The sequence below is a fragment of the Sus scrofa genome, chromosome 5 (assembly GCF_000003025.6).
Source record: "Sus scrofa isolate TJ Tabasco breed Duroc chromosome 5, Sscrofa11.1, whole genome shotgun sequence".
Classification (NCBI taxonomy): domain Eukaryota; kingdom Metazoa; phylum Chordata; class Mammalia; order Artiodactyla; family Suidae; genus Sus; species Sus scrofa.
In genome coordinates this window covers 35,916,775-35,938,640 of record NC_010447.5, presented here as the reverse complement: position 1 = coordinate 35,938,640, position 21,866 = coordinate 35,916,775, and the positions used below count along the sequence as shown (strand labels likewise).

The following is a 21,866-nucleotide window of genomic DNA, read 5'->3' as shown; positions in this document are numbered from 1 at the left end:
AAAGGAAAACTGAGGAGGCCTTCTGAGAAGTGAGATGTTGGCTTGGAAGCCCAATGTGTTTATTCCAAGGCAAATCCATGCCATGATTATGTATCTAGTCAACATCTTAGAATGCACAGCATATCACTGAATCTTGGTTCTGGAGGCTTTCATTTTGACAATACGTGGTAGCTAGAGCTGTGGGTGGGAGGAAGGAAGGTGGCAAAAAAAAAAAAAAAAGCCCTCCTCTGCTTTGATGGGGAGAGGTGGTTAAAATCATCACCACTCCATGTGGAATGAGTGAATTTTCCTCTCTCTTTCTGTGGCGCTGAGTAGAATATTCACAAGCTCACCCAAACTGAATAAGCCTGTTGCCTGGGTGATTGCACTTTTCAAATATGCTAGTCCCCATTTGGGGCTATTTTGTTTTAGAGTCTCTGTTTAGTATGTACTTACACTAGGAGCAAATGAATCACAAAGGGTGCAATTTTGTAAATCAAAAAAATCAAGAAATAAATAGGCTCGCAACTAGAAAAGGCCAGAGAGGAGAAATCCCTGGCAATTGTTTTTTAAGCCTCAGCCCAGCTGTGTTTCTTTCCAGCCATTTATGTATCCCACGAGGGCCACGGCTTCAAGTCGGAGGAGAAAAGCACAGGGCCTGAGAGAACAAAGTCGCTGCACAGGGCGAGCTCCTGGCTTTGCCACACCAGGGCCAGGCAGACATCCTGAGTGCCTCAGGAAAGACAGCGAAGCCTTGAAGTCAGAGAGGGGCTGTTTTGAGTCCCGGCTTCATAAGGTCATAAGTGTACTAAGTACACACAAGAACTGTACATTTCAAATATGCTGAGAATTCTGTGAAGAATGACTTTTTAAAATATCAAGTCCCTTAGTTCTGTCACTTTTATTTTCATCTTGTGTATGATGCTACCTATGTTAAGTCAAGTGCTATAGCCACCTCCAGACCAAAAAAAAAAAAAAAAAAAAAAAAGAGAAGCAGAAAAAAGAAAAGGTGTGCCTTCTTGAACAAAGAAAGATGTTTAGATTCTGTATGAGAGGAATACTTGAAAGTGACCTTATTTAGAAACTATTCTGGTCACCTGGGAAATCAACCTAAGATTATAAATTTTTGCTTTCATTCTCTTCTTCAATTTACTGCCCAATTTCAGAGAAATGACAGCATCAACAGCTACTGTTTATGCAGGTGACACAATCTGCTGTGTCACCTTTAGTTTCTTAATGTCTCTGAACCTCAGTTTCCTGATCTTCAAAATGAGTACAGTAATGGCACCTACCTCAAAGGCTTAGTGTGAGATTGAGAGACCATAAGCAACATGTTTAACATATTGCCCAGCGCATGGCAGGAATTTAACAAAACGAAGCTAAAACTACCTGAACATGACAACTCAGAGGTCCGGCTTCAGTGAGCATTTTCTACCACCATCAACCACTCAGGGATGAGTCCAACATAGTCTAGCCCCAACCTGCCCCCTCTAAACTTAGCTGAGACTCACCGGCCTGGGAAGGTGCTAGAGATGGTCAATTTTTCAGACTGAAGGAGCAAGCTGTGTGCATAAGTTACACGAAACTGCAGTGTGCACATACACACACACACACACACACACACAAACATACATACATATTTTTCAAGCTCCTTTAACCCAGTCCATCTTGGAGCCTGAAACTCCCTAATTCATTCACACTTCAAGGTCCTTTGTTCACTTTAAATGAGCTTAACAGATGATTACATGAACTCGAGAAACATGTGACATGTGCTAATAATAATCACATCAATCATAGATTTGACACCACTTTGTACCAATTAGCATCTGGGCTCTGTAATCACCAAATAATCCTCCCAACCACAGACATTGTAATACAATGTCAGATGTAGACACTGTGCCCATTTGAAGATGGAAGCACAGGGACTCAGAGACTAGGTCAGTGCTCATGGCCACAGAGCTTGTAAGTGGTGTAGCAGGAATTCAAACCCAGTTTTGTCTAGTTCCAGAGCCTACACACACAGCTACATGTTCTGGTACACCATGGTACCTCTACTTTCATGAGCATTAGTTCTGCAGATAAGGTACTAGCACCCACTGTGGCAGATAAGTTAGGAAGGGTCTTAAAGAAATAACACTGAACACAAGTTAAGTGTATGTGGTACACAGCCTCCACAACAGTCCCCAGTGAATCCTATCTCCTGGTATTCATGCCTGTGTGTAGTCCCCTCCCACAGTGTGTCAGAGTTGGGTCATGAAACCAACAGACTATATCAGGAGTGATGGTAAGTCACTTCTGAAACAAGGTTATAAAAAGCATGACAGATTCTGCCTTGTTCTCTTTTGGACCACTTGACTTGGAGGAAGCCAGATGCCTTATCTTGAGCACACTCAGCAGCCCAGTGGAGAGGCCGATGTTGCAAGAAACTGTGGCCTCCTGCCACCAGTCATGTGAGTGACCATGCTGGAAGCATATCTTCCAGCCCCAGTCAAGCCTTCAGATAAACTGCTTCCCTGGTCAACACTTTGACTCCAGCCTTGTGAAAGAAAGACCCTCATCCCAAACCACCCACCTAAGCTGCTCCTTAATTCCTGACCCTCAGAAACATTGCAAGGTAATAACGGTTTGTTGTTTTAAGCTGCCCAATTTTGGGATTATTTGTTACACAGCAATGAATAACTAATACAGTGTAAAAATCAGACAGAAGTTAGGGCTTAAAGATAGTACTGGCCAAGGGGAATGAAGGGGGTGTTCACCAAAAGATAACAACAAAAAAAATTTGGTTCATAAGGGTAGACAAAAAGGAAAGGTCAGTTGAAGTGAGAAAAATATTATAACAATATTAGCAAATACTTAAATAGCAGTTCTTGTGTAATCTTCAAAATGCTGTTAATATATTAGGTCACTTAATCCTTACGACAACACTATAAAGCACTGTTAGAGTTATCCCCAATTTACAGATAAGGAAACTGAGGCACATAAGACAAATAATTTTCAGAGGTCACTCAGCTGGTAAGTGGCGAAGCTGGAGTTCACCCAGGTGATCCAGCTCCAATTTCTGTGCTCTTAACCACTCTACACACATATCAAAAGAGAAACGGGATAAAACAACCACGGTCTTCTAAGTGGGTCAGGAGTCTGAATAAACCCCAGCCTTTTGATCTAGATTCTTTCATTATTCTTTTTTCTGTCTTTCTGTCTTTTTAGGGCATATGGATGTTCCCAGGCTAGGGTCGAATCAGCGCTGTAGCCACTGGCCTACACCACAGCCACAGCAACTCAGGATCTGAGCCGTGTTTGTGCCCTACACCACAGCTCATGGCAACGCCGGATCCTTAACCCACTGAGCAAGGCCAGGTATCAAACCCACAACATCATGGTTCCTAGTCAGATCGTTTCCACTGTGCCACAACAGGAACTCCCCATTATTATTTTGATAAAGATTATAATAAAGTACATTGATTTCATTCAATCCTTAAAACACTCACAGGAGAGAGAGGCAGAGAGATACTATTATCCCCATTCTATGGAGGAGAAAACTGAGGCTGAGAGATATTAAGGAGTTACTAGGGTCCTTGAATTTGAAATCAAATGAGTTTTCTTCAAAAATTAGAGAATTTTTCAACTTTAAGCAAATTTTGATATGTTGAAACTCCCTTGTTTACCTTACCCATTGATATTTGCTTTACCTGTTTACATTTCAGATTCCAAGGGCTAAAAAATAAAGAGAAAGTGCTCCAAAAGAAAAATATGAGATTCATATACCTCTGCCTTTCAACCAGCAGAAAGTACATTTATAACAAACACAATCATAGTAATATTCAAAATCAATTTAAGCAAACAAGAGTGGCATAATTAAAGTCAGAGCTTGGGGCCCTTTTCCCAGAGAGTGAGACAGACTGAAATAACTACGGCTACCCCCACCAAAAATATAATTAAATTAAATATGCATGCCTATTGTTGAGGAATAATCATTATAATATCCCCCAAAGAAAAATGTGTTTATTTCCAGTCCATTGAAAAAATATATTACTGATTTTTCTTCCCCAACAATATAGCAATTGTGAAACCCACAGAAATGTAACAAAGCTAATGCCAGGGTTAAAATATGAAGGTGCCAGTGACAGAAAACTGGATTGTTTCAGACAAACCTAACAGCTACAGCATCACAGTCATAATTTTCTCTTCCTCCACATGCCATCTGCCCCCTACGCACTTCCATTTCCTCTGAACGGCACGTCTTACACACTTCATGTTATCTAATCACGGGGTGCTTCTTTTTCTGTTTATACTAGGAGTTCTTTGATTTGGGTGGAGGAGGACGAAGTGTGATCTGCACATCGTCTTACAGGAGACTTTAGAAACAATGCCCTCCCCATCCATTGCATTCAGTTCCTTCTCAGGTCGTGTGTGGAGAATGATATTTGCACTACTGAATGTTTCCTCTGCTGTTACTGGCGAGGCAATTAGGCCTTCCAGACCCTCGTGGCCCCGCCGCGCAGGCATGTCTGCAGGCGGTGGCGGCGGCCTCTGGGTAATCAATCCTGTTTCTTGGCAGCGCTGTCAATCAGAAACTCCCCTGAGTGGCACCTATCGACAGTTCTCAGTGTGCTGAGATGTCCCCACACCCTCTCCCCTTTCGGCTTCACAGTAACACAGACTTTGAGCCTGCTGTTTTTCCATTGTTGAGTGGAGTTTTTTCATTTTTCTCTGCTTGTGTTCTTTCCCCCTGCTTTATCATTTCAAGACGATCATAGAAAATACAGATTCAACACGAATTCCCCAGAGGGCTTCTGGGCATTGGTTTCAATATATATTATTCTGGATTTCACTTCTTTTCCTTCCCCTTACTTTTGACACCTCAAATTCCGTCCTGCCATGCACTACGACACCATCAAAATACCTGTACTTCACCTCCATCTATATTTCTGACCGTATATTTGACTTTTCCTTAGTGCCCATTAAGCCTGAACAAATTATCACCAGGGAACTAAATTATTCTCCCCATGTCCAAAGAGTCCTTAATTTTATTATTACCAAACTATATTTGCAGAGACCTCACATGCTGGATTTTTCAGAACCTCTCCAATTTCAAATAATCTGCCCTTCAGACCAGTGGTTACAAGCTTTGGTTTGGAAAATCAGATTGCAGCATGCTGCCAGAAGCCCCTCAAATGAACTTATTTTCAGTAAATTATTGTATTGACATCTTTTTCCTTTGCTCATGCAGAAAACCATCAACACTAGAAAAATGCGTATCGCAATTAGAAATTGCATCTTTATTTTCTGTTAAACCAAAAGGAAACCTTCCTTACTGTTCGGCACACTGCAAACCATGGTCCAGACCCACTTGGGATTTGTAAGTACCTGTGCCCCACCCCACGAGCACCACTGCACAAGCCTACCCCAGCCCTCAGTGTGCTTGCCCATATACACATAAGTGTACACACACACACAGTGGCTAGCCCTTATCCATCCTCAAAGTCATACTTAGAGAAGCGCCAGCAGTGATGGCCTGAGGCAGGATTAACCACTTTCCTCATACTGTCCATTTACAAGAAGCACCCAAAGCAACTGGCAATCTGCTATCAGTATCTCAGTATCTTGGCAGCTCCCCAGATATACCCAAATGGGAATAGGATTCATTTCTATGAAATCTCTCCATAAAGAGGGAGTTGGTCGGCATGAAAAGTGTCAGTGTATGAGTAGCCTTTAAATGAGAAACTGGAAGAGTTTCCGACGATTACGTTTAGGGACATTTGAGCTACAACATTTGCTAAAATGTTGAATAAACAATAGCATTAACACAGCTAAAAAATGAAAAAATAGATCAACTAGAAACTGAAGACAGCCTGAAGAAAAGGGGGCATAATAAGAACAACTGACACTTATGATCACAAGTCATGAGCCATCTCCATGTTCAGCACCGGACATACATTCTCTTTCGTAATCCTGACAATGGCCCTGAGAGGGATCCTCTTGTCAGACACACTTCCCAGATGAAGAAGCTGGGAAGCACAGTGAGGTTGTTCACCCAGCCAAGAAGTAGTGGAGCCAGGACTCAACCCCACATCATGTGACTCCAGAGCCCCAGTTTTCAATCACTTTGTTATTCTCTGTGGTCAGCGCTGCCCAGAGGAGAGGGTTATAATGCCCCTGGATTCCAAACTCTCTTAAACGCTCTTTGCTCTGACTCTGTAGCCACCAAATAACATAATTCAACCCCTCTAACATCATAACAACAGGGAGAGTTTTGTGAGTCCTATGAGAGTAGTTTTTCCTTGTATAACAATGAATTGGCAGCACGCTGCCTACCTCCTGAACATTCAGTTACTAAGAGCCAGGCCCCTCGAATACCAGGACCAGATAGAGGAATGCTCCAGCTGCATGTAGCCCTCCTTGGTACAAAATCTCCACCATTTCAAACCTCCATCTCTTACTTTTTGTTTTCCATAGACACCACTCCTCAATCTGTCTTTATCTTTGGGGAAATGGCAAATGCAAACTCTCGTTAACACTTTGAGAGCTTCATCCTCCATCATTTTAATTATATGGGCTCATTTTCTCTCCTCTCCATATAAATGTTTTCTTTAAAACTTTTAAGACTCCCCATTATCAATCCTCCTTGAAACTAGTTGATAAATATATACCATTTCTATTAGTGTCACCACACTCTCAGCCTCTCTTTGTCTAATTTCTGGGGTATAGCAAGAAGAAATAAATTATATTTGAGGCAGTCCCTTTATCACCATTTTAACAAAATCCTTCGTGTGTGTATATACACACACACACACACATATATATGTTGTTCTTATATATATTATATATAGCATCTACATATAAAATACATTTTTATCTATCTGTTCTTTTCTTCTTCATTCTCATTCTAATGTTTTGTTTTGTTTTGTTTTTAGGGCTGCACCCAAGGCATAAGGAAGTTCCCAGGGTAGGGGTCAAATCAGGGCCACAGCCACAGCCACAGCCACAGCAACACGAGATCTGAGTCTCATCTGCAACCTACACCACAGCTTGCCGGCAACAGTGGACCCTTAACCTACTGAGCAGGGCCAGGTATCAAACCCACACTTCATGGACACTAGTCAGGTTCTTAACCCACTGAGCCACAATCAATGAGAACTCCTTTTCTTTCTTTCTCTCTCTCTCTCTCTCTCTCTCTCTCTCTTTTTTTTTTTTTTTTTTTTTGGCTGCTCCATGACATATGCAGTTCCTAGGCCAGAGATCAGACCTAAGCCGCTCTGTGACATAAGTTGCAGCTGTGGGCAATGCCGGATCCCTAGCCCACTGTGCTGAGTCAGGGATTCAACCTGTGTCCCAGCACTCCCAAGATGTCACCAATCCTATTGCCCCACAGTGGGAATTTATCTGTCTTATCTAAGGAAAAAATTCTGCCAAGCACTGAGCTTTTATCATGTCCTGGGAAGGTCATGCCCCAGAGGTCTGTCCTGTCCATACCCCTTCTAAGGACCCATCTATGCACACATGACCTGATTCCAAAGGGATGGTCTGTGAACCAAGGGGCACCAACCTTAAGGCTTGCAAACACTTATCAGAGCCTGATGTGAAAAAGTAAATTTGGCTGATTAGAGTCCTCTCTTGGTAATTTGACTCAGAAACACTCGGAGATGGAGTTAGCCAGCTGGTGCTGAGGGTAAAAGGGAGGGCATGAGGTAGGCATGAGGTTCGGCTCTGGCCAGGACAGGCTGTGAATACACCGACATGGTGAAGGGGCAGAAAGTCACAGTTGTCTAAAGAGGGTCAAGAAACTGCTTGGAATGGAGAATACAGGACTGGAGTAAACACCTGTGGAAAAGCATGTGCCAAAGAGTGCTGATTTTTATGATTATAAACATAGTGGAGAAAGAATGAGGGATGCCTGGGGCTTAAGAGGAGGAAGGAAAGCGCACCGAAGCATCTAGGGAGGTTAGAAATGAGCAAATGACTGTCCCAATCAGAAGTGCAATGTGGACTCCTCTCACTTTGCTTTATGCACCTGTGTGTCAGGCTTCTTAAAAAAAAAAAAAAAGGCAAAGAATGGTGCCCTCTCTAACACACATAATGCCCTAAATTCTTACTTAGGACACACTTGCCCCACAGGACAGTCAAGCTCTCACCAGTCAACTAAAGTAAGAAAGACTCTTTCCTTTCAGGTACAGACACAGATTTTGTTCTGATGACAAGATTCACGTAGCTGATCACATACCAAAGGAAAGACAGTGACAGTGCTGTAATGGTCTGTAAGGCTTTTTTGTTTGTCTGCTTTGGTTTCTTTGGCTGCACCCATGGTGTGTGGAAGTTCCCAGACAGGGATCAGACCCATGGCACAGCAGTGACAGTGCTGGATCCATAACCTGCTGGACCACTGAGGAACTCCTATAACTTTTATTAGTGTGAGCAGAAGAAACAGAAGCCTACCATCCACCCCATTTTTCCAGACATGGCCTGCAGTTACCACACTACAATTACTGCCAGTCACAAACCTCCTGTCAATGTCCACGCATTGTGCACAGTGCTCAGCCCACTCCTGAGGCTCTCCAATTTCATAACAACCCAGATCCCAGAGTAGGTATGAAACTCTTCCATAGACTCTCCAGCTTACAAAAAGCTTCCCTTTTCCTGAAAAGCAAACACTTTCCTATTATGGGTGCTTACACTAGCCTTTTCACCATTTTTTCCTGAATCCTCAAGTTTCCCTGGGGAAACTGGACATGGAAGGGGGTTACTGAAAAACCAAGTCAGAATTTAAATTAAAGCTCATTTTCCAGGCCCTGCAGAGTATACAAAAATGTTTCCTTGCCTTAGCTGAGCTAAGAGTACAATGGTGAAAATGTTACTTGGCATGTGCCCAGCAGCTCTCATTATTTTACAGTTATACCCAAAGTCAAAGATCCATGTTGGCATTTAAAGCCTTCAGAGTTGGTGAGTCTTTAAAATGGTTTGTGTCTGCTTTCTGCAAAAGTTAAAGTGTGGAAAAGACAGGTCTGTTTAACACAGCAACAAGTCACAGGAAAGAGTTACATAGGTACTTACTATTTATAACCCATGGCCAAATCCACAAAATACTTTCTTCTCTGTCGATAGACATTGTCTTTAAATCCCTTAAACAGAAAAGAGATTAAGATATTTAACAGAGTGCCCAAAAAATTAGCTGCAGAAGACCTAAAAGAAAATCACTGTGATATTTATTGAGTGTCCAATTCAAATGTAAATTTTTTCCTTGGATGACGACCTTGATGACACAGGCAGAAGCAAACTGTTCTTACAGTAAAACTCATTAAATTGGACCATCCCAATTTGGGATGTATAGGAATTCAGACTAAAGTTAACCTTTCCATGAAGCAGGCAGAATGGCTAATTAAGCAAACTGATATTGTGTACAGTATCCTTTGGTTTTCTCTATCATTTACACAATTGATCTTACAAATTAATCTTATCTGTTCATTAAAACAGGTCTCTTTAACATGGTTATTCAGTAGTTAACACAAACTTAATTTCTTCATGTAAGTGAATAATAAATATACATGTATTAAATTTCTATCATTCAGGGGAGTTCCTGTTGTGGCTCAGTGGTAACAAACCCAACTAGTATTCATGAGAATGAGGGTTCAATCCCTGGCCCTACTCAGCGGGTTAATGATCTGGTGTTGCCATGACCTATGGTACAGGCCAGCAGCTGCAGCTCTGATTCAACCCCTAGCATGAGAATTTCCATATGCCGTGTATGCGCAGCCTTAAAAAAAAAAAAAAGGCAAAAAATTCTAGGATTCAGAATAATCATCAAATCTCCAAATTAGGATGAATTAAGGAGGTTTTGCTGTATGTTATGAATACAAGAGGCACACAGGCACAGGATAACAGGCTAGTTCCCTTCCCCTCTGAGTTCCTATGGTTCTGACTAGTCTTCATCCAACTTCAAGATTTTACCCATCTCAAGCATTTGGGAAATTAAACATCCTATCTGTCATTCTTCAATCAAGTGGATTCCTTCTGAAAGGACTTTCTGGTTTACTCAAAAACTTCTACTGCTGTCAACAGAATTTCCATTTTCCTTTCCTTCAGGCACTTTCAGAAGATCATTTCCTTCCAGGGTAGTTTCTTCAAATGGCTGGAAGCCCAGCAGGAATTGTTTCAATTTAACTTCTTACCTCTACAACCCCTGCAGCCCCAAAGGGAAACCAGGATGCTCGGGCCACTCTAAGAAGAAAGGCCAGGCAAAGAAACAGGCTACTGGGGTTGTGGGCTCTAGGAGGAGAACTGGGACAGGCCCACAAAGGCTGGTCACTCTGTGTCAACTCACTTATGCAAGGGGGGCTGTTGAAGAGGAACCTCAACTCAGAGTATAGCATTCCGTTCTTTCCTCTGGCTGAAGGAGAACTGGCCTTCAGGTCAGAAATCTGCACAGGACCAGATGCTGAATGGAAATGAGGAACTTCCACTGGCAACAGCTTTTCTCTTAGGAATGACATGAGGGTCACTAACAGAGGGAGAGCACTAGTGCCCTGAGGTCACCCAAATGCCCTGCAGAAATGAAGTGCCCCCCCCCACCTCCTGAAGCTAGCACTCTCTTTCTTCTGTTGGGCATTGAGAGTTTTTAAACTGGAGTTCATAGGCAGGCTTGTGGAAACTTCAAATGTGTATACAAAATTTTATGACCATAGTTACCACCTTCACAAATGGGTCTATGACCCAAGAAAAGGTCCTGTGCCATAGAGGGTAGACATGGTCATGCTAGAAAACATGGGTTTCAATACTCACTATCACACCAAGCAACCTGGGATGGTAAGAATGAAGAGTTCCAAACACTTTTATTACTCAAAAAGAAAGAAGGTCATGACAAAAGGAAGAGTGAAAAGCATAGCATCTGTCCCCTGGTTCCCGCCAAAGTGGTAATGGCATGGTAACATCCCCCATGGTAACGGCATCATAATTTGCTGGGCTTCCCAAAGAATCTTGACTGTCTCTTCTTGGCAAGTATCCAGTCATTTTCCAGGCATGCAAGAGAGTGATTTACTCATCCTGCCTCACTAGCCTAGTGCTATGGTGATTACACAAGTGTTATGGGACATTCAGAGCCTCCAGGACTGAACCGTGCACCAGCAAAACAGAACACCAGCGATTACAGAGACACAGCATTTCTTGGTCATCCATTCTGAACTGAAACCAGGGATAAGGGTACTAGATAAAATACAGGACACCCATGAAACATTTGGGGCATACTTACATTTTTTAAAATGTATTGTGTATATGAAAAGCAAATTTAACTGGGCATCTGATATTTTTATTTGCCAAATCTGGAAATCCTAGCACTCAGAGAGTATCTTCTGCACATCACTCTTGCTCTCTCAATTTAAATCAAGAGGAATTGAAGACCCAGCCAGCAACCAAAAGTGCACAGCTGAATGTACACGGGCACACATAGCTATCCCCAATAGGTCAACCCTGGTGGGATATGGGAATCATTTGCAGAGCTTTAAATAATACTCCAAACCTGGACGCACTCCCAGAGGTTCTGATTTAAGCACTCTGAGGTGAGACCCTGGCATGAGTATATTTTTTAATTCCCCACAGATTATTTGGATGGAAAGCTAGGTCTGAGAATCTCTGAGCTAGGACATTACTTCTCAAACTTTATAGAGATCATCAGAATTTCCAGCAAATCCTTTTAAATGCAAATTCCAAGGTCCATCCCTGGAAGTTCTGACTTGGAACACTTCAAATGAGTCTCCAGGTACTGCATTTTTAACAAGCACTGTATTAAGGGGGGGGGGGGTGAAGCCACACTTTGAAAGACCCTCCCAGTCTAGGTCCTTGCTACTAATACTGTGGCCTCCAGATCTACAGGATAAGCCTCAACTGGGAGATTGCTAGAAATGCAGACTCTCAGGCCTCTCAAGTGCATTTTGAAAAGATCCTCCTTTGAAAAGAGCTTCCAAGTGATTTATTTGTCCATTTAAATTTGAGATGGATTGACCTACACATTTAACCCTTTCTAGGGAGCCTCAGCAGCCTGACTCATATGCTAAGTCCCTTCTGTGGGGCTCAGCACAAGAGCACCCTCCTAACATAATAACCCCTGCCTTGGGACCAGGATTATTCCCAGGCACAGCAATTCCTTATACAACTTTTTTCATCTTCATCACATAATAATCTTTTTAAAAAAATACCAATTTACCAATATCAAATTTTATGTAATGAATATTTGGTGTACTTATGAAAGAAATGTATGTGGCAAAAAAGTATGATGAGTGAGATAGAAGATTGTTAAGTACTTGCAATTATTTCAAGTGGCTGCACAGAAAATAAGAGAAGGTATCATAAAGTGGGTATAACTGGGAGTACTGGAACAAATTTAAGCACAGGAAAATCTATGCTGGGTATTAGAATAAATTTTTTCACAGCAAGGTCAGTAGTTCCTGTGGTTGTTCTGACCCCCTTTTCTCCAGGATGAGTAATTTCCAAACTAGACTAAGGGGAGCATTTGGAAAGAGGAGGTTAGCAAGAAATCCTTTACTGTCCAGGCATTGATCTGGATGATTTAATACAGCATTTCCTTTCCTGGAATTAAGCACTCACTCTTGCCAAAATGCTTTCCCGTTGTTCTATTAACTAGGCTTTGCAAACACCCCTTTGAGGTCAATAAGAATTTTATTTCCACTTTTTGCATAAAGAATTTGAGTTGCAGAAGTAGAGGGACTTGCCCAAGGTCATCCTGCAAATTAACAGCTGGTATCTAGACCATCTGGTTACTTGATAATCTCTTAAATCAGGAACCTGTGCTAATTCTCTCTTCTGAGGTAGAAAGGGGAAAATAAATAGATGAATATTAAGTCACTTTTGACTATTTTTCTAAATTTCAGGAGCCTTACATGTGAACTACTGTGAATTATTCTAAAATTTTAGGCTATGTTGGCACTCTCTTTGAGTGAATTCAGCTTTTTGGAGTTTCTGCTGTGGCTCACGGGGATCAATGGCATCTCTGCAGTGCCAGGACACAGGTTTGATCCCTCATCCAGTACAGTGGGTTAAAGGATCTGGCATTGGTAGGTCACACCTGTGTCTTGGATTTGATCCCTGGCCCAGGAACTCCAAGTGCCAGGGGGAGGCCAAAAAAAAGAGGATTCAGCTTTTTAAGTCATGCAACTGAATCAGGTTTGTTTGATCATTTGTTTGAATGGTCTGCTGCAACTTGGTCTGAATTTATATATTATGCCAATTGACTGGTTTGACTGAAAAATTCCCTTTTGTTGAAGCTGCTGTTGTTTCCGTTAAAGCAGTGGTTTTCAAACTGAAGTCTGGGCTTGTTAAAACAACCCCTAGGGGATGCTCATGCAGCTGGTCCTGGGGACCACACTTAAGAGAACCACTCCATACAGTCTCACTATCAGATTTCCATATTTCCTCCATCTAAATAAAATGAATATTTAAAAACCACTGCCCTCAGACCACAAAAGGCTCCTAGAAGCATGACCCATCTGCTTGGGTTTCACCCTTTAATCTGCCCATTTTTAGACAAGAGGCACCAGGGGGAAAAGCTGCTTGTAGCAAATGAGTACATTGTTTGCTTCTCCCAGACTATAAACTGTACTTAATTCTGAGCATAAAGAAGTTCCAGACCTCTTGCATTAAATAAAAACTGATGTAAACAGGGAAAAAGCGAATAATGGGAAATGCTTACTATATATTGTATTTCTTTAAAGGTGGTCGTTTTTACTGGAGTAGAGGAGAGATGGTGGTAAATAGATTCAGTGTAGATGTGGAAAGAGATGCATCTTCCATTACAGTCTTATTCATTCCGCCTGCCTTTCCATCAAGACTGAAGTCCACCACATCCCTCTACTCCCAACTACCTCCAGCTTTCAAGGAAAATATCAAGGAGATTTTCACTTTCTCGCTGAGCTCCAAAAATGCCTAGTCCTCCCTAGTTTCCAAAGGAGGGTCAATTTTAGTGCATCATTTTTCCAAGGGTCACCATCTGCAAGTATATTTCGAGCTATCTAATTCTATGGAAATATTCTCCAAGGTTTATACTCTCCTCCTCTATCCAACTCTTTTAAAAACTGAAGGCTAGATGGATATGCCATCCTTCTAACCTTCCTCCAGCCAAACCATGTGGACAGGGAAGCTTTATCATTTAAAAGCTGCTCTCAGTCATGGGGAAGAAATAATAAACTGCTCCACAATAAAGCACTACAGCACAGAAAGTGGCACACTGGTGGAGCTGGCAGAGCACGAGTAGAATAGATTTTACTAGACACTTACTGGGTGATCAGCGTCCAGCTCAGAGCCATACATGAGAACTCTGTGAGAACACTTGTCTAACTCGGAGATCTTCCGGGGGAACCAGGGCACATCCTCCAGCTCTGCTGAAAACACAGTGCAGGTTCAAAAATATTAGCTCACAGATTGTGTTTTCCCCCTTGCAGCATTTGTCAGATTGCAAAATTACTCGACAAGCAAAAACTGGCCTTGCCTTCTTCCTCTGTCCAAATGTTCTCTGGTGGATTCAGCGTCACAATTGTGGTTTGAAATTTCAGTGACTGAATGAGCTCATTAAATTCCGTTTTGCCACACTCACAGTCCACGAAGATTTCAACCTCCGAACTTCTTCGCCGGGATTTCCTGGACTCAATGTGAACCATATTGACATGTTTTTCCTGTGAAAATATAACATCTCTAAATCACCTTCGGGGCACAATAGAAGGGATGCCATGGCATGTTGTTCATGTTCTTGTTCAACTCATAACCAAGTGCCCACAATAGAGTAAAAATAGGCAATCTCCTCACTGTTTAGTTGACTCAAATATGGAAATGTTGGAGTTCCCGCTGTGGCTCAAGTGGTAGTGAACAGACTGGTATCCATTGGACGTGGGTTTGATCCCTGGCCCTGCTCAGCAGGTTAAGGATCCAGCATTACCATGAGCTGTGGTGTAGATCTCAAATGAGGCTCGCATCTGGTGTTGCTGTGGCTGTGACTTAAGCTGGCTGCTGCAGTTCCAATTTGACCCCTAGCCTGGGAACTTGCATATGATGCAGGTGTGGCCCTAAAAAAAAAGAAGAAGAAAAGAAAAGAAAGAAAAATTTCCACTGTTTCTATTAATAAGAAAAGTGACGATGTGTAGGTTTTCCTGTCTCATTTTTAATGGGGGGGGCATTAAGGTACATAAAGGGACCTATAAAATGTATGATAATTATGAACATTATCATTTTTCAGAGCAGTCCACATCCCACTGGTGATATGCATGAGTTCTTGGGGTGTGTGTGTGGGGGGGGGGGGGTTCATCATCATATAATCCACAGATTGATTGATTGATTTACTTTTGTATGTTTTAAAAAAAAATACAATTCAAACCCCAGACTTTATAGTAGTGTAACATTCCTTTCTGAAATAAAGTTTTAAAATAATAAGATAATCTTAGAAAAAGTAATTAATTGTATGAATAGCAGACATATAAGACAGAAACTAGGAAGGTAATATGAAAATGACTGAAGTTTAGGAAACACTGGCCAAAGTATGGCCCACAGGGGGGGCAGGGGGAGGCAAGAAAAGTAGCCAGGTGAAAAAAAAAAAAAAAAAAAAAAAAAAAAAACCAAGAAGAAGAAAACAAATTCCTAAATGGAACCACTTAGCAACTGGTATCTTTCAGCAACTTCTGGCCTAGCTTCACCCAAGGATGTGTTGCTGCAACTATCATGATGGATTTCGGGGGTAAAAGTCTCCTTACAAGGTTTTCGAAGGAGGGCAGCAATTTAATACTTAAACCTCAGGTTTAAATTTCCCCAGTGATGTAGTTTTCCTTTGCCCTGAGTTAACTGAAGACTAAGTTCTCCTCTCCACCCTAACCCACTCCCCAAAAGCAGATCCCTCCCCATTACTCCATGGTATACTCTGGTTACCAGCACAATTATTAATACAATCCTGGATGGCTTCAGAATTTTTAGCATAGCAGGAGGATGTGAACTTACTGGTGTCAGACAGATAAAATTGGACAGCATCATCCTCTATATAAAGAAACTAGTCCCATGATCAGGACACTAAATTCTCTATCTCTGTTTTTATTAATATTTAAATAATGCCATATTTTCTAAATTGGCAGATAATAAAAGACTAACATTGAGCTCAAAGTTCAAGAGTCTTCACACAAATTGTGTTATTTTGGGCTTGTAACGTCCTTTGGTTGAAGCACAGTAGATATTTTTGGACAAGGAAATTGAGGTCCAGATGGGTTAAGTGATGTAACTAAGACCCCATGACTAGCTCATGGCCAAGTGAAAACTCAGGGCCCCTAACTCCTTCTCCCGGGACTTTTCCAGTGTACCCAGCTGTCTAATTGAATTGGCCTGCCTTTGGGCACTGTATGGAGTGCTGGATGATATAATTATGTATAAAATATTTCCCCAGATTTCCATTACCATTGTTTATGATGCCTGATCCTTTCTTCAAGGTCAAAAACTAACAAGAAAATATTTGCCAAATCAGGCTGCTAATTCCCCCTCTACAGTCATCAAAGAGGCATCACAATAATCTGTATGCTTTACAAATCACTTTCACTCATATTATTTCAACACAACATCCTTATTAGGTAGGAATTATTATTTCTACTTTACAAATAAAGAAATTGAACCTAGGAAGCAGCTAGTGATTAGCCAAGCCAGGAGTACAAAAGTCTGAATCCTCTGACTGCAATTCCAATCATCTTTCCACTGCACCAGCAGCCCAAGGCACCATGCGAGCTGGGCTCCCTATCTTAGAGCTGTAATCACAGCCAGTGCCCCCAAACAAACTGCACCGGTAGAGATGCTTGCTGAAGGGTCAGGTCACCATCACGTGTACTCTGGCAAGAAGGCAACACTTATTCTGGGCTTTCCTCACCTCCCCCTCAACCAGGCTCTTTCTTGAGGTTTCAAACTACCCATTTGGCCTAGGAAAGGGCTAAAGGTAAAGAGAGAGCTAGGCCTAGCCCAAGTTTAAGGAGAGTCATCTTTATAAAAGACACATTAAGTTCATGAAACAATGAGGCTTAAGGGAATGCTGAATGTCTATATGAATATATCTCATTTTATGAAATAAATGTGCTCTAGGACATGTGCACAATTCAAATGCTAACAAATCAAATCAGGCTGCAGTTTCTTGATATTTAAAGATATCTTCCGTGACTTCTTTGGCATTTGCATCTCCAGGTATGGGGCTCATACTTTTGATTCCTGACTTCCTCACCTGGTAGCAGTCTGTGGCATTACTAATAGACTGACTCTGAATTCATAAAACACGGTTCCCAAAAATCTGCTTATTTCATTGTTTGACAGAACAACTCCTCTTGTAAAGCCTCACAAAGTTTGGCTTCTTTGAAACTTCAACACATTATCCAGAAATGGATTCAGTAATATTTCACAACAGATGATAGGTTTGTAACCCAGCATGAGGCATTTTTAAAATTAGGTAGTGATATTTTACATTCACCTGAAAGAGCTTCAGTGCTTTGACCAATCCACCAACTTCATTTTTGAGGGAGAATACAACTGCAGTCTTGCCGCTCTCGGTAGCAGTGTCACTTTTTCCGCTTCCCTTGTTGCCTTTTTTATCATCATTTTTGCCAGAGTTACTTTTATTTAGCTTCAAGAAGGTAGAAACACACACACAAATATTAGGATTTCAGAGTTCTCTAAAACTAGCTTTTTCCCCCCAGAGTCTATTCATACACTGGAAGCCCCAGCAATCATATAAACTCTAGGAGAAGTTGCCAAAGTCACTCATATCTTCGTATCATAAGTATTGGTCTAATTTGCTCAGGAACACTGTTTACAATGCTCTAAACTATCAGCCAGAGGTTGAAATTAAAAGGGAATCATATTTGCTTCACTTTAATAGCAACAAAAATCTGCCCACCATAAAGTAAAAAGTCTCAAGGATGAGTAAGTCCCACCTTTCTTTCTAGGTTTATTTTACAGTATGAAATGTGATCTATTAGCCTAGTTAAACCACATGGATTCCTAAACATAACAAAAGTAAGACCAAACATATTTTTCACAATAATAATTTTTGTTTTGATTAAATATTAAAAACAATATATTCATTTTGTTTTGAAATATGTCAGGACATGTACTGAAATTGATAATCTTACTTTCTGCAATTAGATCCACACTGTCAATGTGAATCTATCTGCAGAAGTTCAGCACAAAGAAGTGTGTTCAATTAGGGTCATCTGTGTCAGCAGGTGATCTCTAAAAAGCGGCTATCAAAATACAGCAATTAAAAAAAGTAAAGGAAGGAAGGAAGGGAGAGAGGGAAGAAGGAAGGAAGGGAGGATCAGCTCATCGTTTGAGGAGCTAAGCTAGAATCTGAAGAACTGAAAAAGATTAACACTTCATTGACCATTCAAGACACTATAATACCTAAGTAATGACTCTTAGTCCTACTGGTTAAAGAAAAAAATGATAGATTTCGGAAACTCAGATCACATTGTCAGAAATACACACTAAAAAAGCTGGAAACTTTTGACAGACAGCAAATTTAGGGGATGTACTTCTTCGTGTTCTTTATATGCAAATGAAGAATTGAGCAAACAGAACTTTCTCCCTGGCAGATAGTGATACAGTGCAGTCACACCAATCTATTATTTCCTCATGAAACTGAGATACGTACATTTGACATGGAACTTAGTGATTGGTGTTTTGCCATGTGTTCCTCTCATTTCTCTACTGGCTCTATTTTCACATATTAATATTGCCGAATTCACTAGATTCATATATCATAAAAATAAATATTTTATAATTTATGACGAGAGAAAGAAGAGGTTTATACAGGCATTGGCATTTGACAGTATATTTACTCATTAAAAGCTCAGAGGTCCTAATACTCTTAACATCTGCCAAAGATCATATATTTCAACAGCATTTTTTACGTGAAAGGGTTATTGTACATTAATCATAACCCTTTAGTTTTCTTCATTTTCCTTCTAGCAGTTCATTACAGTTTCAGAATTCTTCATTGTCATATCTCATTCAAATATTCATGATATTTAAATGCTAGAAAATCTATTTATGTTTTTAAACTCATTTTCGTAAATTGATTTAAATAGTTCTCCAAAACTTGCCCTGATTACTTTTCAACACTTTTTAGCAGTAATAAGATATCAGTACAATACAACCCTCTGGCACATATTTGGAGCTACAATATTAAAACAGATTTTTCTATAGTACAGATTGAATTGTAATTGGTTGATAAACTCTGGTACTACAGTAATGAATTAACATTTAATATTTTTAATAACTAGAAATATGAATATGTTTATTTCACTGTCTTTTTTATTCAATCCTATGACTATACCCCAAATGAGGATCTAAAATCCTGCAAAATATTACTTGTTCTTTGTTATTATTTAAACAAAAACTGCTTTAAATATTGTATTGCTTTCATTACCCCATCAATTAAGCTGAAAAAAAAATGGAGTAATGAGGAACACAGGAAAACTTTTCAAAGGAATCTGATCTTTCTTTTACTGCAATAACCAGCACCTGTAGACAGAAATAGAAAATATTACTTTGTGGTTAAATACCAGTCTTTGCAGATGGAAGGGGGCATAGAAAACACAAAAATCCTGCAGGAACCATTGAAATATATTTAATTTTTCTCCTTGCTCCTACTCATAACAAATAGCCTTTCAAAATTCTACACATTTTTTTTGGTTCTTGATATAAGACGCTAGGCCATACAACATTCTTAATGTTCGGAAACTACATTCAACTTATAAACTTTGAGGAAAGAAAGTTTAGCAAGCAGGGATCAGTACACCCGCTTTACTTTATGGAGAGAGAAGGAAGAGTTAAGGCATACAGGAGGGAGGCAGGACAGACAGAAAAAGGAAGGAGTTGAAGGGTGTGTGTATTTACAGCAGGTGTTCATATGGCAAGGGTAAGACTACTGCTACCCTAGTAAACTCTCCTCTGGAGAGTGCCAGCTACTCAATACTCACTGTTAAGCTGCCAAGCAGCTGATGCTCTTCAGGCACTGCTGAATCCAGAGAAAGCCCTCTCCTTGCCCAGTATTTACTAGAAAACATCATCATTGCCGGCTGCATGGATCCCGATGTAATTTTCTTTCTCTGCAGCAGGGGGGACTAGAGGGGCAATATCAGCACGGCAGAGATAGAGAGAGCAGAGGATTGCAAGCAGCGGACCTCTTGGGGCGCTGTCCAGGACCCTGGTGCTGAAGAAAAAGCAATGCAAATCCTCCTCTCTCCAGGCTCCTTTATATGAATGACTGGGAACTGATGCAGGACTGATTAGAAAGAAACTCATTTCTGGCTGCTGATGGCCACAGTCAGATTACAGACCTGAAGCCTGGGGTTATCTGTGTTCGTGGTGCGAATTGTTTCATAGGTCGAGTAGCAGCTTAGGCGTGGGTGGTGGAGAACAATACATAACAGGGTGTTATTTGTAAAAGAAAATATCTATCCCCTGACGTTAGTTCTCATCTCTCAAACCTGCTCCTGGCAAGTTAACCTCAGCCTGGGGTTGACTATAAATGCAAAGTTTTCCAAAAGGAGGAAAATAACTTAAGAAAGATCAACACTGCAGAATCCCTAAGCCATTTTACTTTCATAAACTTTTTCTGATCTGATGTGTTAGGACTGTGTGCATGTACTTGTGTGTCTGTAATGGCGTTCATAAAAGGCACTCCTTCCCAACCATGTGATGCCACTGTGCAATGATGTGCAGCCCTCGTATTGTACAGGAGACATGGGGCTGTGATTTATCCACATGTAGATATGGTTGAGACACTAATGCTAGAATCTTCCTCACTAAGCAGGAAAGAAAAGGAAACTAAATACCTATATATCAGTCATTCCTTTGATAACTTGAAACTAGAATAAGTCAAAAAAGTCAAACAACACTTACACTGCAGTAACAATTATTTTCACTTAACATATTAAGAAACGGAGGCACAAAGAATTTAGACAACTTGCCAAAGGTTTACACAATTAAAGAGTGGCTGAGGCAGGATTTAAGCTCAGGCAGGCTGGCTCCAATATCCATGCTCTCAACTATTACATTTTAAAGCCCCTTGAGTATTCCAAACAAGGAAACAAAAGTAGGCTCAACAAACCACACACAGATTATTTCAGCTAGAACAGGGTTTAAGATGTGTAATTCAACAAATATTTGTTAAGCACTCACTTTATGTTATATATTGAGCCTGAGTCCTGGGGATGCAAAGATAAATGAGATATAATGCCTAGCCTCAAGCAAATCATAGACTAGCCAAAAGAAATACACATGCAAATAAACAAGTGAAACAAAATACACTGACTTTTCTACAGAAGACATTAGAAGCACAAGGGACAAAGTGCTCAATATTACCTTAGGGTAGTCAAGAGAGGCTTCTAGGGGGTATTGCCTGAGCTGAATATTTAAAAGTGAATTTGTATGGAGCTCCTGTTGTGGTTCAGCAGGTTAAGAACCCAACAAGTATCCATGAGGATGTGGGTTCAATCCCTGGCCTTGCTCACTGGGTTAAGGACTGGGTGTTGCTGTGGCTATGGCATAGGCCAGCAGCTGCAGCCCTGATTCGACCCGTAGCCTGGGAACTTCCATATGCTGTGGGTGCGGCCCTTCAAAACAAAACAAAAAAGAAAAAAAAAGTGAATTTGGGTTTAATTGTAATGGAATGGGAGATAATTCCTGGGAGAAAGAACAATATAAGAAAATATACAGAGGAAGCTCCCTTGTGGCACAGCATAAGGATATGGTATTGCTGCAGCTGTGGTACAGGCCACAACTGTGGCATGGGTTTGATCCCTGGCCCGGGAACCTCCACATATTGCAGGTGCAGCCAAAAAAGAAAAAAAAAAGGAAATATATAGAGAACTGTT

General features: G+C 40.9%; 1 protein-coding gene across 1 annotated transcript in view; it reads right to left on the bottom strand.

Moving 5' to 3' along the window:
• Window positions 1–21,482, bottom strand: part of TPH2 (tryptophan hydroxylase 2) — a 99,823-nt gene extending 78,341 nt beyond the window's left edge. The window contains exons 1-5 of the mRNA XM_021092003.1: window positions 19,968–21,482; window positions 17,456–17,608; window positions 14,468–14,651; window positions 14,257–14,357; window positions 9,028–9,095 (exon numbers count right to left, since the gene is read on the bottom strand). Coding sequence (XP_020947662.1) covers window positions 9,028–9,095; window positions 14,257–14,357; window positions 14,468–14,651; window positions 17,456–17,608; window positions 19,968–20,072 — 611 coding nt within the window. The 5' untranslated portion in view covers window positions 20,073–21,482. The remainder of the gene's footprint in view (window positions 1–9,027; window positions 9,096–14,256; window positions 14,358–14,467; window positions 14,652–17,455; window positions 17,609–19,967) is intronic.